The sequence below is a fragment of the Carassius carassius genome, chromosome 7, assembly GCF_963082965.1.
Source record: "Carassius carassius chromosome 7, fCarCar2.1, whole genome shotgun sequence".
In the NCBI taxonomy this organism is placed as follows: domain Eukaryota; kingdom Metazoa; phylum Chordata; class Actinopteri; order Cypriniformes; family Cyprinidae; genus Carassius; species Carassius carassius.
Window position 1 is genome coordinate 36314883 of NC_081761.1, and position 15781 is coordinate 36330663.

At 38.4% G+C, this 15781-nt stretch overlaps 3 protein-coding genes across 3 annotated transcripts; all 3 read right to left on the reverse strand.

Annotated features, from left to right (window-relative positions):
• Window positions 1–888: 888 nt before the first annotated feature.
• On the reverse strand, window positions 889–3547 carry LOC132144095 (GTPase IMAP family member 9-like). The gene is made up of 3 exons (XM_059554837.1): window positions 3423–3547; window positions 1945–2091; window positions 889–1867 (listed from the first exon to the last, which is right to left on the reverse strand). Exons 2-3 carry the CDS (start codon window positions 2024–2026, stop codon window positions 960–962), a joined length of 990 nt encoding a protein of 329 aa, XP_059410820.1. The 5' UTR covers window positions 2027–2091; window positions 3423–3547; the 3' UTR covers window positions 889–959.
• A 105-nt stretch (window positions 3548–3652) lies between these two features.
• On the reverse strand, window positions 3653–10747 carry LOC132144096 (mitochondrial dicarboxylate carrier-like). The gene is made up of 11 exons (XM_059554838.1): window positions 10338–10747; window positions 7515–7634; window positions 6862–6976; window positions 6514–6562; window positions 6401–6442; window positions 6282–6325; window positions 6147–6217; window positions 5916–6008; window positions 5224–5301; window positions 5089–5145; window positions 3653–5000 (listed from the first exon to the last, which is right to left on the reverse strand). The coding sequence occupies exons 1-11, from the start codon at window positions 10425–10427 to the stop codon at window positions 4899–4901; spliced, it is 861 nt and encodes a 286-aa protein (XP_059410821.1). The 5' UTR covers window positions 10428–10747; the 3' UTR covers window positions 3653–4898.
• Window positions 10748–12796: 2049 nt separating this feature from the next.
• Window positions 12797–15113, reverse strand: LOC132143214 (claudin-9-like). Its single transcript, XM_059553352.1, has 2 exons — window positions 14919–15113; window positions 12797–13731 (listed from the first exon to the last, which is right to left on the reverse strand). The coding sequence occupies exon 2, from the start codon at window positions 13699–13701 to the stop codon at window positions 13048–13050; it is 654 nt and encodes a 217-aa protein (XP_059409335.1). The 5' UTR covers window positions 13702–13731; window positions 14919–15113; the 3' UTR covers window positions 12797–13047.
• Between the last annotated feature and the right edge of the window lie 668 nt (window positions 15114–15781).

A 15781-nucleotide genomic window follows, 5' to 3' on the forward strand; every position in this document is an offset into this window, starting at 1 on the left:
ATGGTTATTCATGTGCTGACGGGTTAAGAGCTTGAGAGGACTGGTCACGTGTCTCCATGGTGACAGGACGTCAGGGACACAAGATTTTTAACAAGAAAAATGACTTGATTGAAAAAAACAAAAAAAAACAAAATGACTTGATTGTGTCTTGATTTGTCAGGTGATGTGGCTCCCTCATCTGGCCAATGAGAAAAAAACACAAAAAGGAAAGAAAACAATAATCTAAAACGATTTCAATATTAAAGTAAGAAGTAATTAAAAAAAAAAAAAGCATAAAAAATGTGGAGACTGATATGTAAATTAACAGACTATTTATGGAGCTAATAAAATATTGTAGCAGGTTTGATTTATACAAATATGACAACTACGCTCCTGTACACAAACGACCATTTCTGATAGGCTTTGAATAATATCCTCTAATGGTTTGTTATTAGGATGTGTAAAGGGTGGGGCTTTTCATTTATAGCTTTTGGGCCTTTTTAATATTATTTGGGGAAAATCACTCAGATTAGAAGAAGCAAAACAAAAGCATTTATGTAAAAAACCAAACAAAGTTTAAGAGCTGTAGCCTATTGTCCTTGAACTAATACGCAGACTAGTTTATTTTGACCTTAATAGGGGTTGATGGATTATACATGTGATGATGGATATATAGGCTAGTGAATGAAATCATCTTGATTAAGCTACTTTTATTTCCATAAATCTTCTTTTTGAACAAAATAGTTAAAATTTCAGTTCAGACCAGGTTCAGATCTTTTTGCATTGGCAATTTTTGTAATGATGAATTTTTCAGATTCAGCTTTCACTAAACCCTCCGGACATCAGGATAGTATAATACAATATTTTACAAAAGAAAAAAACATACTTGACTATTCATCGACTCCACAGTGAAAGTGAATGTGTTTATTTCAAACGTGCTCGTTCTACTCATGCTACATACAGCGTGATGCTAGTGTATTTTAGTCACTCTTATCATTTCCTCTAGAGAGATATTTTCTTGCCAGAAAGTAGAGTCCAGCACAAGCTGCCACCGCCAGAAGAGCTGCACCCCCTGCTGCTCCCAGTAACCCTCCTGGTTCTGTTCGTGGTGCAGCCGAGGCCATCATCATAGCTGCTTCTCCAACTCCTGCAGATCTCAACACATCTGCTCTTTCTAACGCTGCTCCTCCAGCTCCAGCTCCTTCTCTTAATGCTGCTCCAGCTAAAACTGCCACTATTGCTCCTAAAGCTATCATTACGAAGACGTCACACTTCTTGAGCCAGAGATCTCTCCGAGTCCTCTTGTAGTCCTGCTCAGTGTATCTCCTGTCTCCATTCCTCCTCCTCAGAGACTCAATCTTTTCCAGAAGCTCGGTGACTTGAGCTCGATCTCCATCTTTGTTATTAAACACATGAAATCCTCCTGAACACTGATCGACTACTGACCGCAGCGCTCGACAGTCTCCCAGATGATCTTCGACTGACTCATGTAACTGATCCGCGTGAGTGAAGAGCACTATTGTGTGTTTCAAGACCTTCGCTCCAAACTTCTTCTGGACTCTCTTCACAGCTTCGTGGTTCTCCTTTGTGAACGTCTCACCCAGTTTGACCACCAGCAGAAACACATCAAGCGGTGTGTTCTGTACTATCTGCTCTATTTGGGTCTGCACATCTGTAATCTTCACAGCGGTGTCAGAGAGTCCCACGGTGTCGATCACAGTGATAGCTCGTCTGTCCACCACTGTTTGTGCTGATGCACAGGTTTTGGTCTCAGACGTAAAATAATGATGTTCTTCAAATGTCTTTCTGTCTCCACCGAGGATGGTGTTTCCTGAGGCACTCTTCCCTGCTCCAGTCAGACCCCACAGCACAATATTGAGCTCTGATACTACAGGACAGACAGAGACATGGACATCACAGATGTGTGCAGGGTAAGACAGATGGATGTTGGCATGAATTACTTACACTGTGGAGGATGAGACATGCTTCCTCGCCTCATCTTGAGCGTCTGGACCACGAGTGGATCTCTCTGTGCTTTTAAAGACATGGATCTGCATGTTTACTGGTCTGCTATTTAAAGCCTTAACAGCACAATATCCTGTTGTTCTGCTCCTTATTAATGTAAATTAAAATGTTCAATCACAAATCAAATTTTTGTCATGGCATAGGCTACATAAAAACAAAACAAAAAAAAAAATATATATATATATATATATAGAGAGAGAGAGAGAGAGAGATCTATAGATAGACAGACAGACAGATACCCTTACGAAAAAGTATACTTCAAGTTTATTTTACTAAGTATACTTCATGTAGCAAGTATACAAATAACAAATAGTAGTTTACTTTTAAGTGTACTATTTTAATTATCCTTGGGACTAAATTGGCCCACTTTCTAGTATATAAAAGTATACTTTAAGTATAACAGTAGCAAACTTTGAGTACACTACTAGTTTACCTCTATGTTTGTAGTTTGTACTGCAATTACTGCAAGTCCAGACTGGACTATTGTAATGCTCTCCTGGCTCTTCCTGCATGTACTGTCAAGCCTCTGCAGTTGATCCAGAATGCAGCAGCGAGGGTTGTCTTCAATGAGCCGAAAAAAGCTCACGTTACTCCTCTCCTCATCAGGTTACACTGGCTACCAGTAGCCGCTCGCATCAAATTCAAGGTACTGATGCTTGCCTAGAGGCGACCACTGGCACGGCACCAACTTACCTAAACTCACTGGTTAAATCTTATGCGCCCTCCAGAAGTTTGCACTCTGCAAGTGAACGACGCCTTGTGGTGCCATCCCAAAGAAGTTCAAAATCACTCTCACGGACCTTTTCCTGGACTGTGCCCAGCTGGTGGAATGACCTCCCAATCTCAATTCGTACAGCTGAGTCTTTACTCATACTACTATACTACTATGTCCCAATTTAGGTTTGAATGTGTATATATTTTGTTACATGAATATCTGAACATACAAAACATCCAAAGAAAGAACAAAGATATCATCTGCTTGTAAACAAAAACATTTTATTCAAGCTTCATGCATTATTTTTTTAAACACTTTAATGTGTTTCATCAATCAATTTAAAAAATAATAATTTTTGTAAGTATAAGTCAAGTTTACGTAAATGTCATTTTAAGTATATTTCTGAGGGAGTACATAAAAAGTAAACTAAAAGCATACTTTACTATTTTAGTTTAAGAAGTATACTAAGAGCACACTCGAATAAACTTCTTTTTCGTAAGAATAGATAGATAGATAGATAGATAGATAGATAGATAGATAGATAGACAGATAGGCCAGAACTTGCAGTTTGTTCACACGTTTGTTGTTCTTCGTGTTAGATGCGATCTAAACATTGACTTGTATCAGATTGAACATTGACAGACACGTGCTGCAGTTCTGTGCAAGTTTCGATCAGTTTACGCGATCATTAACTTCTACTCACCTACGCGTGTAACAGCTCCATTACGCTTCTCTTCGTGTGTTTCATCTGCACGCAGTTTTGACAAAAATTGAAACTGAAAGCTGGTGGTTTCAACGCGGAAGTTGTGTTTCTGTCAGTTCTGCAGAAACTTTGCGTGATCCAGTGTTCAAATGGAGGGAAACCTACATTTCAGTTTGAGTAAATGTATGAGCTGAATACAAACATTTAAATATAAAAATAATTGCACCTGATTTTCTTGTGTTAGTACTTTTATTTCCATACATTTTCATTTTAGTCAAAATACCGTTCTGAAAAGACAGTTTAAACCAGTTTATATCTTACTTAGTTTGCACATCTTTTTTATCAAGATTGAAAGCAGCTCAATGTCACTCACTTCAAGCAACAACCATTTCAAACCTCCATTTTAAACCCCTAAGCTAGAAGCTACAAATAAATTGATAGAAAACAAACTGTTTGTACCCGGAAATACTGTCTTGAAAAAACGATACACACAAGCGGCTCTGCGCGTTCACGCATGCGCGCGCCTTCAGTGCACCACAGCGCCCTCTGCTGGACACCGAGAGATCAGGCTTCTCCAGTGTTCAGTGTCATTATTAGCGTGTTAAAACAACAACAACAGAAAAGGGTCTGTTTTGACGCATCTACCAATATGGTAATATAACAACTTAGGCTAAATTAATACATTTAAATTACATTTGCACTAATTCGGTGTTATTATATGCTTAGTTTAGGATAAGTCCAGATATTCTCAGCACCTAAGCACAAAACAGAATGACTACAAGTAATCTGTGCAACTCATTAAATGCCCTGATTACCTCAACACTAAAACAACTACATGCACATCTGTAGAAACTACAGCAGATCTGACAATATTTCAGTCGCAGATCAGTGCCGATCGTAAGTTTTCCAGCAGAAATATTACAAAAAGAACGGAAATATAATGAAAACTGAAAGCATAGCACCAAGTACAGAAGTGCTGGTCGTTCTCATTGAGGATACACTACTGGGTCCCCATCAGTCTGTGTCTTGTTTTATTTTCTTCTGTGATGCTCCACAATTTGGTTATAAAAGTAAAACTTGTTTTAATTCTGTCCCCTTGTAGCTTTTCTGTGACCCCTGACCCTTCTGTCAATCGAACCCAGCAAAGAGTCAAAAATATAGAATTTGTACCATTAAAAAAGTTTAACAATACATACAGACTGAATGCAGCAACGTTTAAAAATCTTAAAGCAATACGGACTGTTTTGTTTGTGTCTTAAAGGAACAGTTCAGTGAAAATGGAAATTCTGTCATGATTTTACTCACCCGAACAAAACAATTTAATAAAAGAAAAAGAGTGACTGTTCAGAGATGTTGATCTGGCTGCACTGTGGAGTTGGTCATGATTGAGTAATGTGAGATTTTCCAGAACTAATATTGTGGAAGTGAGAGCAGCTTCAAGAGGAGGCCAGAGGGAAGGGGTCAAGAGGTCAAAGTTCAGCTGACCACCCTGATGCCGAAGTATTTCTTCAGTTGCTCCAGGAAGACGAAGGTCAGGACCGTGTGAGGAATCAAGCGGATCCCGGCTGGAACTAAACCCTGTCGTGTGATTGGATGGAGGGATCAGGAATGAGAACGATCTCGGTGTTTTATGAATAAATGAAGCGTAATTGAGCGAATCTGGTACCTTGTAGAAGGCTAGCGGTCCCAGTTTGGCAGTTTCAGTCAGGCAGTGAATCACACCCTAATATACAAAAATACATCTGATCGATGAGCAGTAAAGATAATGAGACGATAACAATCAGAAAGAGAGGAAACTCACTCTGTATTCTCCTTTAGAGTTCATCAATCTGGTCTTTATTACATCCAGCGGCTGGCAGAGGACCGTCGCACAACCCCCCTGAAGAGAGAGAGAAAGTCACGACATTAATATCTTCATTTATTTATTTACACTTATATATTTATCCACAAAAAAAAATATTTATAAATTATATATATTATATATTTATATATATATATAAAATGTAAAACTATATAAAAAAATTATAAATATTATAGGACTTTTATAAAATAGATTTACACAAATGTATTATGCACATATTTATGAACTTGTTTTATAAATGTAATACAAATTAAAATGATTTATTGATTACTTTATCAGTTGTATCAATTAATTTATCAATAACTTAATGTAAACAAATTTGTACAAATATTTAATAAATAATTTTACAATACATATTTAAATTCAAATTTATATAACACATACATATACATTTTTACATGTTTACATGCATATATAGATAGAAGTTATATATTTATCCATAACAAAAAATGTAATATATATATATATATATATATGAATGTAAAACTATAAAAATAATAATTATAAAATATTATAAGACTAATATAAAATACATTTACACGTAAATGTATTATGCACATATTTATGCAAATTTTAAATTTCAGTTATCACGAATGAGCAATGACTGGCCAATCAGAGGCTCCGATACTCACAGCGATGAAGCTGGACAGGAAGTGTGTGAGTATATTATCTCCCATGAGTCCTGTGCCCAACACCAGCTGCTTGGCCTGATCATAACACGCCAGCTGACACAGAGAGACACAGTCAGGGTCATTTCATCATCATGAACACTTCATCTGACAAAGGCCATCGTCCACAGAGGCTCACAGCCGCAATAAACTGAGAAACTTCCAGTTGATTCCCATCATGCACTGCGGTCTCACCTGTCCGACGGTGACCAGGGCTCCTCTGCTGGACGCCATAGAGGCTCCTGAAAACAGCTTCCTGGTTCCCTCTGAGAGAAACACGTGTTCAGAGAGACATTCAGACATTTCCAGATGATCTGAAGAGATCTTTACCTTCCCGCCAGACCCGGAAGAGTCCGTCCAGCGCGTGTTTATAGCTGCGAGACACAGATATGATTCAGATTAATCGTGTCATGACCGTCTGGACTGTCTTTAGATCTACACACACTCACTTTCTCCTCTGCTCGGCGGGAAGCTTCATATCGTTCTGCATCCTGTGGAGATCAATATCATGAAAAACACTCACAATACACACACTCACAATCACAAACCTCACGATACACACCGAACGTTGACCATATCCGCTGGAGTCCCGATGAAGCCGCCGGTGAAGCCTGTGCAGAAACACACAGCGTCTGAGTCAAGCACAGCAGGTCTACATCTACACATCAGGGTTCAGATAAAACATCCCAAACGGCTACAACAATCATTACAAACCACACAGACATATTTACGAGCAGTAGTATAGATTTATTTAATGCCATGGCAGCATCTTGAAAAATTTTCTCAAATTTTATCTTGCAATTCTTTAAAAAATAGATATGAAATCCAAAACTGCCCTCTTTAGATATGTGATGGTGTTCATCAGGAGGTGTTTGGTGATGCTCTGTTCTGCAGTGGTGTGTGTTTTTACCTCCAAACGTTCCCAGCAGCACTTTCTGGTAGAAGGGCATGGGTCCCTGACCGCCGCTGCCCATCACATCTCTGACCGTCTCATAGATGGCAAACCTGGTGAGAGAATACGACATCTACGAGACAGACAGAGAGATTCATTAGCATCACACCTGTGTCTCGATCAGTAAACACTAACAATCTCAATCCCTCACTTCAACCGAAGATCTGCTGTTTCATGTACTTCAGGAAGAGTTTCTGATATATTCAGCGCAGTCGATTAGCTAACGGTTCAAAAATGTGTGTTAGGCAACACCTCACCTCACTATATCCACTTTAGTAAAAGAAACCTGTCGAGCTGCTTAATTAAGGTTTCTATCAAATGTATTACAGCTTCTGTGTTTCATATATTTATGTTGTTACACAAAACCAAATGCCATTTCTTTTCTAGAAAATACCTTTAATCAGCTGCATTTAATCTACATTACAGTATTATTAGAACTTTAACTGTCGATTTATTTGGAGAATGTGTCCAACCAAGTATCCGCTCATTTTGTTCATATTTTCAGGGGCTAAATATCACGTTATTGAAGTGGTTATTCAACCCACAGACATGAAAAACAAGCCCCTTTCCAGATGCAGCTGATCTGGGGTCAGGATCTGATCTGATCTGACCTGTCTGCAGAGCGAGGCGCTGAGGCCGTTATAGAGCGCCAGCACACCGTCGTTCTTCACCACGTGCATGGCCAGGCCAACCATCCTCATCTTCACCTCCTGCTGCGTCTGCAGGTGCACCTGTCAACACCATCAACATCTTCATCACCACAACATTTACAACAATCCTCCTAAAGTTTGTGGTCTGTGAGATAGCTTTCGAAGTGTCTCTTCTGCTCCCCAATGCTGCATTTATAAAAACAGTAATGATGTGAAATATTATCATTTAAACAAACTGTTTTCTATGTGAATCTCTTGTAAATGCAATCCATTCCTGTGATCGCAGTCTTCAGTGTCACGTGGTCTTCAGAAATCAGTATAATATACCGATTTAATACTCAAGAACCATTTATTATTATCCATGTGGAAAACAGTTCAATATTTCTGTGGAAAGCGTGACACATTTTGTTTTTCAGGATTCTTTAAGGAATTCAAAGCTCGAAAGAACTGCATTTGTTTGAAATAGAAATCTTTCGTAACATTATAAATGTCTGTACTGTCACTTGTACTCAATTTAATTTTGAGATTTTAGCTCTAGTGCGTGTCGAATCTGATTATACTATGCTCACTTGAGCAATAAGTACGTGTTGCAACATGCAACAGATTGTAACAAAATCTTACAAACACACACACACACACACACACACTCTTCTCTCTGTGGGATGTTTGAACAGAGGCCAATGGTCGCTCACACCAGTGCACCAACAATAACGTCACATGTCTTTCTGCTCAAACACTGTAATTATTTATTAATGCAGCGGTGCATGTGTGACTCAACAGTCAATCTCAAGATCATGTACACATGCAGAAGTAGGCTTGAATCTTGTATTGATGATTTGAGCACACACAAAGGTAACTGCATTCAGACTGTCTCTCCTTAACCTAGATCTCTGCAGGGTGACCTTCGTCTCAAGCAGCTCTTCACAACTGTTTTTGGCTTCAGTCAGTGTGTGTGTGTGTGTGTGTGTGTGTGGTTTTATGGCACTTATCTGTGGCTTTTGTTTTGGCTTTAGTGGAGAGCAGACAAACAGGAGATAATTCAGTGTGTTATCACAGATAAACAAGAGAGCACTCAGACGATTTAAGACAGAGGATACAAACGGGACGGGGGTCTCTCAGCTAGCAGAGAACTGACTGTTCAGTAACTCTCTCTCTTTCTTTGAGTTCATTCATGGTCGTCTCATTCACAGGCCACCTGATACCTGCTCTTTGTGAAACTTTTGGGGGAAAACCAGAGTACGACTATGCTCTTAAGAGCAGAGGTGCACTGAAGGATGAAGCAAGACAAAATAATCAAAGTCCACCAAACCGGACTGAACTGGATGTGCACACAAACACACACACACACACAAACGCAGATGGCAGACATGTGCTGCTCACACACTTCTGTAACTCATGAGGAATCTACACAAAAGCATGCATGGACTGCCAGCTCACTCACATACACACGTATTTGATGTTATGGCATGATAGTGAACTGTACGGTTCATGTCCCATTAAGAAGCACAGAAGGAGCTGATCCTAAAATACCACTGGCCTTTAATATAAACGTACCGCATACAGAACATTTGCAGCCTTTCTTTTAGAGCATGCATGTGAAACACATAATTATAGCTCTGGAAAACAATTAAGACTCCCGTCCAGCTCTATTAAAAGACCAAATAACTGTTTCTGAGAACTAGAACAAAGTTGTGACTGTAAAGTCCTTCACTGCGGCTTGAGGACTTCAGGACCTGACCCCCGTCCTGTTATAATGTGATTACACACTCATTCATTAGGTTTAATTACATAGGGCATCACATGAGACTGTTTTAAACTGACCCCAAACCAGATCACAAACTTAAATTCAATTTTTTTATAACTGACAGGCAAAATATCTCAATATTAGTTCACTTTAGGAAATTAGATACACATAACGTTGCTTAAATTAAATAAACACTTATTTTATACAATATTTCACCAAAATTCACTGAAATATAAAATTTTACATCAAACAAATTGTCAAATTGACTGTACATAAAACAATCATATTAATTTGACGAGACTGTCAGTGTATTTTAGAATGGACAAACCACTTCTCTGATTTATCAGACATAAAATATTGATTATATTTTGAAACAGACAAACTTTTAGTGTTAATACAGCCATGTAATCTGTTTTACGTAGATTACGTAGAGAAGATTACAAGAATAAAGTCAAAATGTTTCGAGAATAAAGTTGTTATATGCCTACTATGAGAATGAAGTCGAAATATTTTGAGAATAAAGTCGAAATATTACAACTTTATTCTCAAAATAATTTGACTTTAATCTCGTAATCTTATTATTATTATTTTTTTTTTACATTGCACTAAAACGCCGTCATACTAAACAGACAACCTTCATTCAAATAATATTATGCTGCTGTTATCAAAATGGTCAAATGTTATTTACCTAATTTACCAGACGTAAAATATTCATCACGCATTGATATGGCTATCGGCAGAATTTGTGACACATGTTTCAAAGATGATGACGTTGATATTCTTAATAATAGTATTGCCCAATTCGTTTTACGTAAAACATTCATTACAATTTGTCAAGAAAGTCAGCAAGTTTATATTATTTTAAAGTGTTAAATTGGACAGATATGATCGGAATTATCGGTCTGACCGATATATTGCTCTGGAGGTTAGCGAAAGAGCAATATATGTCTAACTATGAATTGTCCAAATGATAAACTCCTTTCTGTTGACTCATACCCAAACCCTGCTGGGTGAAGATGCGTCTGGTCTGTCACTCTCACCTTGAGCAGGTCCAGCGGGTGCGTGCAGCATGCGGCTCCGCACGACGCGATCCCACCGAAGTACCAGCGCGACATCCGCTGCTCCGCCATCTCTCCGGTTACCGTCAATCTCTCTCTCTCTCTGGTTCTTAACCTGAGCTGCGCAGTGCGGAGTGCGCACCGAGTGTGCGGATGATCTCGCTAAAACTCCGTGAGGTCGCAAGCGCACCGGTGATCCCGATAAGCACGAGACATCCCGAGCGCGTGGCGTGCGTGACCAAGGCGTGACCGCGGACAAACAAGGTTCACGAGCAGCCAATTGCTCGCGCGGAATCTGGAACGGCCTCCCGGTGCGCCAGATCCACCTCCTATTGACACACACGCGTTACAATACACACAGAAAGAGAGAAGCATGCATCTGACTGCTCGGCGTTCATTGAGAGCGAGCTCGGGACTCTTAAAGAGACAGTATACACTGAGATACTGGATAGAGTGCGCTAAATCACTGCACTGTCACTTTAAGAAGGAACACTTCCTCGTTCTCACGCAACTTCGGGGTGGAGCCACTGCACTGACACAACTGAGCTGCAGTTAACCAATAAACGTCTGCTCTTGAGACAGTAGCCTGCTTACAGAAGCCAACATCTGAAGTGGATCAAAGAAGTTAATCAAAGTTGTCCTAAGACAAGAACTAGTATTGTTTTGGTTTTAGGACAACTTTCATGAAAGGTTTTTATCCACTTCAACTGTGAATGTAACTGACTGAACTGGTATCTCTTTATAATGCCAATTTATAATGTACAAATATATGACCCTGGACCACAAAACTACCTGAAAAAAAAGAGATGAATAATAAACTTTCTATTGATGCATGCCTTGTTAGGATAGGAGATTATTTTACTGAGAAAATCTGGAATTTTAGAATGCAAATAAATAAATAAATAAATGAATGACTAAATAAAAATTTTGATAGAATCCCCTTTAAAGTTGTCCAAATGAAGCTGGTAGCTATGCATATTACCAATCAAAAATTAAGTTTTTATATATTGACAGTTGGCAATTTACTTTGGCATTTATATATATATATATATATATATATATATATATATATATATATATATATATATATATATATATATATATATATATATAAACCCATATGTATTCTTGGATTTTGCTACAAATATCCCTGTGCTACTTAGGACTGGTTTTGTGTTCTAGGGTCAATAACATTTTAACAATCTAGGTCTGTCTGTCTGTTTCTTAAATTTCAAAGCAGCCTACTACTTGATACAATATTGTCAACGTATCAGTAATCTGTATTGATGCTTTGACAATATTAAATGTAAAAGGGAGGTAAAAATAATTAGACAACAACAACAACAGCTTCAATTAATGTTAAAGTGGTGAAATCATCCAAATAACTATACTGAAGGTGAGGCAGCCATACACTGTGAGGTGAGTAAGACACAATGAGAGGCTTGGGTTTGACTGTCTTCTTGTGGACAGTAGCAGGAATACACGTGTTAACATCAGGGGTTACAAATTAACCCAGTTTAGAGCCAGCTAACATGCCGCTCTATCTGCGGGGGTCACTAATGTCTCTGAAGTATGGATGCTGATGAATTCCTCCTCCTCTGATGGTGTCTTTTTCTCATACGAGCTCATATGCCACACATCCTCCAGTATAGTGACATCATCAGAGCAACAGTGGACTCTCTGTTTATTGTCCCTGTCCTGTATTCTGTTATTGTGTCGCGTGATCCCTGCCAACGCATTAACACACGCATGCAATGCATGTCCAGGCAACACTCATCAACCTACATTATTCTATTAGGTTTATTAGACAAATAATACTCAGTGACACATCAATAAATAAACCAAATGAGATAAACATTAATTATACTGAGCATTGAAAAAAAATGACACGAGCAATATGTGAGGCTGTGATACAACAAAATTAGAGTAACTAAATTAATATAGCATGTAAAATATCCATCAGAAATCAAAGTTAGTCGCCAAAGACTTGGAAAGGTATTTAGATTCAATGTAAGACTGAATTAGAGATTCCGATTTATTAATGCAATTTAACTTTCTTGAAATAAAGAGGATCTCATACACCATTATATCATAATAAGCAAAAGTTAATCATTCTAGTACAAGTAGAAATTCAGAAAAAAGCACCAGACAGCTCTTTTCCACACGAAGACAAGCTGTCAAAAGCATTTTCAAAAGTACCATAAGAGTATCATAACATCATTGATAAATGTTTCTGTGTGTTGTGAATAAACTGTTAGTTTACTGATATACCCGCTGAAAAAAAACCCTGATTAGCTGGTCTTAGTTGGTTTTAGCTGGTTGTTTCAACTGCTCTCCCCATAAGCTTTATTAGCTGACTATTGTCGTAAGTTCCACTGAAGTCTATTGATAATGACAGAACTTGCGACCATAGTTGTTTTTGAAATGCACCCCCGACCAGCCAACCAGTGTAAGCTGGGTTTAGCTGTATTTTTTTGTTCTTCAGCAGGGCAAATACAATTGTACATAAAAATGGATAATAAAGAGCCAATTAAAATCAAATAAATAAGCTGCATAAAGTCTATGGAACAACAAAAACAGCGTACAGTTTTTGAATGACATAACAGTGAATACATGATAATATTCCTGCAGATTAAGGCTTCTAGATGAGCACTAGGACACAGTTTATCCAGGCTGAGTCTTTTACGCTCTCTTACACAAAGACTTTCTCAGGTTTGCTCTCTGCTGTGGACGGAGGGTTTCCTTTGGCGCTTTTTCCAAAAACAGGCATGGCTGGAGCTCCAGGGGAGGCGGAGCCTAAATACAGCAAAGCCCCTCCCACCAGTAGCAGCACAGTCACGCCCCATCCCAGGTAGAGCGCCGATCCTAGCTCGCGTTTAAGTGGGGCAGCGACGTTCGGGTCGTGGAAATCACGTATTATGACATACGCGGTCCAACACACTGGCAAAAAGAAGAAAAACGCAGCCGCGACAAAGAGCAGGGCACCGACCCGCACCAGCCGAGCTTTGGTCTCGTGCGCGTCCCCCAGGCAGCGGGTGCACTTGAGCCCGGTCACACAGAGCGGGAGCGCCAGCAGACACAGGAGCAGCGACAGCACGCACAGGGCGCGGCACATCTGGGCGGAGCTTGAGAGGGCGAGGCCGGAGTCATAGACTTTACACTGCAGACGGCCCCACTGTGACAAACACGTCATCCACAGCCCCTCCCACAGCACCTGAGACACCACCAGCTCGTCCCCCACGAATGCCGACACGCGCCACCAGGGGGCAGCACAGACCAGGATCCCGAACGCCCAGCCTGCCACGCCCAGGACCAGACCCATCACCTGAAGACCTGTGTTTGCCATGACTGATCGTCAACCGAACACTGATTCACTCTGCAGAAGACAATGATTTTTTTTGGTTAGACAAAAAAAATAAAAATAACATGATCCTCCCTTAAAATAAAATAAAATTAAATAAAATAAAAATGACAATGATTATGTGCGCAGTACCATTTCTGCTGGTAAATAAAATATTTGTAATATAAATATGACCCTGGTCGTAAGTCACACGGGTAAATATGTGCCAGTAGCCAACAACACATTGTATGTGTTAAAACTATACATTTTTCTTTAATGTGAGAAATCTTTAGGATATGAAGTCAAGATCATGTTTCATAAAGATATTCTCAATATTTTATTTTATTTTATTTGCACACTTTGATTCCAGATTTTCAAATAGTTGTATTTTGGTCAAATATTGTCCTATCCTAATAAATCAATACATCATTATTTTTATTTATTTCTTTTTAATTGCCCTTATATGACTGCTGGTTTTGTGGTCCAGTGCTGGGAAATATATGGTCTGACCATAGGTCTTGGTTAAATGTTTAAACCCAGTCCTCTGGGTAGCTTTATTCAACACAACTATTGCTTAAAAATTACTCTGTTTATATTTCTTGCTTTGAATAAATCCCAAAATAAGTTAAGTCACAAATTTAATCAAAATTATGCATTCATAATTCTGGCATAATTAGGTAAAGTTATTATTTCTATTAATTTCAAACATCATAACATCATAATTTGAAAATTATGAATTTCACTATGAGGGTTAAGTAAGAAACTCTTTAAGTAGAGAAACTACTATCGATCAGTAACACTAGAGGTTAACACTAGCTAATGTTTTAAGTAACAGTGATACATTTATTACAATGATTATTCATATTTTTAATGTTAGTTCACAAAATGTTCATGGTTAATTCATGTTACAGGTTATTAATTAAAATTAGCAAATATAACTTTTGATTTTAATAATGTAGAACTAAATAATGATATTTCCATTAACTAAGATTAATTTGTTTTAGAAGTAGTTGTTAACAATGTTTTAATAACTAATATTAACAAATTAAACTTTTTTATGAAATTTTACCAAAATCCCTTCCATTAAAAAAGAAATCTTATTGAACTCTTAAACTGCTTAAACTGACAGCAACAACAACAACAACAACAACAACAACAACAAACAATTCAGAGGTTTAATCCATAGAAATGATTTAGCGAGATGAAATTTCTTGAGTACTTACAGTGTCTGAGGAGCGTCTGTGTGTGTTGTGCTGTTGTTGGACTCTCATCTGTGCTGGTAGAAACACTCTCTTTGTTCTTGCATGTGGGAGTAAATCAGCATCTGAGCGATGGACAATATCATCTCATTATTATGTCCACACACACAGCATAAATACAGCATGCATTTGTGCAAACGCACACACACACACACAGAGAGAGAGAGAGAGAGAGTCATGCAGACACATACAAGCACACCACCACAAACACTATATACTGTATATTCATTAGAAAGCCACATTGCAACTAAAAGACAGAAAAATGTTTTATTTTTCTGTTCACACCAAAGCACGAGGTAACAGCATGGAGAAAATTCAAGACTATTATCATTGTAAGAACTAACCTTAAAGGGATAGTTTACCCAAAAATGAAAATTATGTAATCAATAACTCCCCCTCATGTCGTTCCAAACCCGTGAGACCTCCGTTTATCTTCGGAACAGAGTTTAAGATATTTTAGATTTAGTCCGAGAGCTCTCAGTCCCTCCATTGAAGCTGTGTGCACGGTCTACTGTCCATGTCCAAAAGGTAAGAAAAACATCATCAAAGTAGTCCATGTGACATCAGAGGGTCAGTTAGAATTTTTTGAAGCATCGAAAATACATTTTGGTCCAAAAATAGCAAAAACTATGACTTTATTCAGCATTGTCTTCTCTTCAGTGTCTGTTGTAAGAGAGATCAAAACAAAGCAGTTTGTCATATCCGGTTCGCGAATGAATCATTAGATGTAACCGGATCTTTTTGAACCAGTTCACCAAATCGAACTGAATCATTTTAAACGGTTCGTGTCTCCAATAAGCATTAATCCACAAATGACTTAAGCGGTT

What these genes read in the sequence shown, in the direction of transcription:
- LOC132144095 (XM_059554837.1), bottom strand. Translation starts at nt 2,026, where the DNA reads ATGTCTTTAAAAGCACAGAGAGATCCACTCGTGGTCCAGACGCTCAAG. An exon ending in CATGTCTCATCCTCCACAGT is followed by an intron (nt 1,868 to 1,944) that starts GTAAGTAATTCA and finishes TCTGTCCTGTAG; the next exon opens with TATCAGAGCTCAATATTGTG.
- LOC132143214 (XM_059553352.1), bottom strand. Translation starts at nt 13,701, where the DNA reads ATGGCAAACACAGGTCTTCAGGTGATGGGTCTGGTCCTGGGCGTGGCA.
- LOC132144096 (XM_059554838.1), bottom strand. Translation starts at nt 10,427, where the DNA reads ATGGCGGAGCAGCGGATGTCGCGCTGGTACTTCGGTGGGATCGCGTCG. An exon ending in GCGCCTCGCTCTGCAGACAG is followed by an intron (nt 6,977 to 7,514) that starts GTCAGATCAGAT and finishes TCTGTCTCGTAG; the next exon opens with ATGTCGTATTCTCTCACCAG. An exon ending in CTTCCGGGTCTGGCGGGAAG is followed by an intron (nt 6,218 to 6,281) that starts GTAAAGATCTCT and finishes TGTTTCTCTCAG; the next exon opens with AGGGAACCAGGAAGCTGTTT.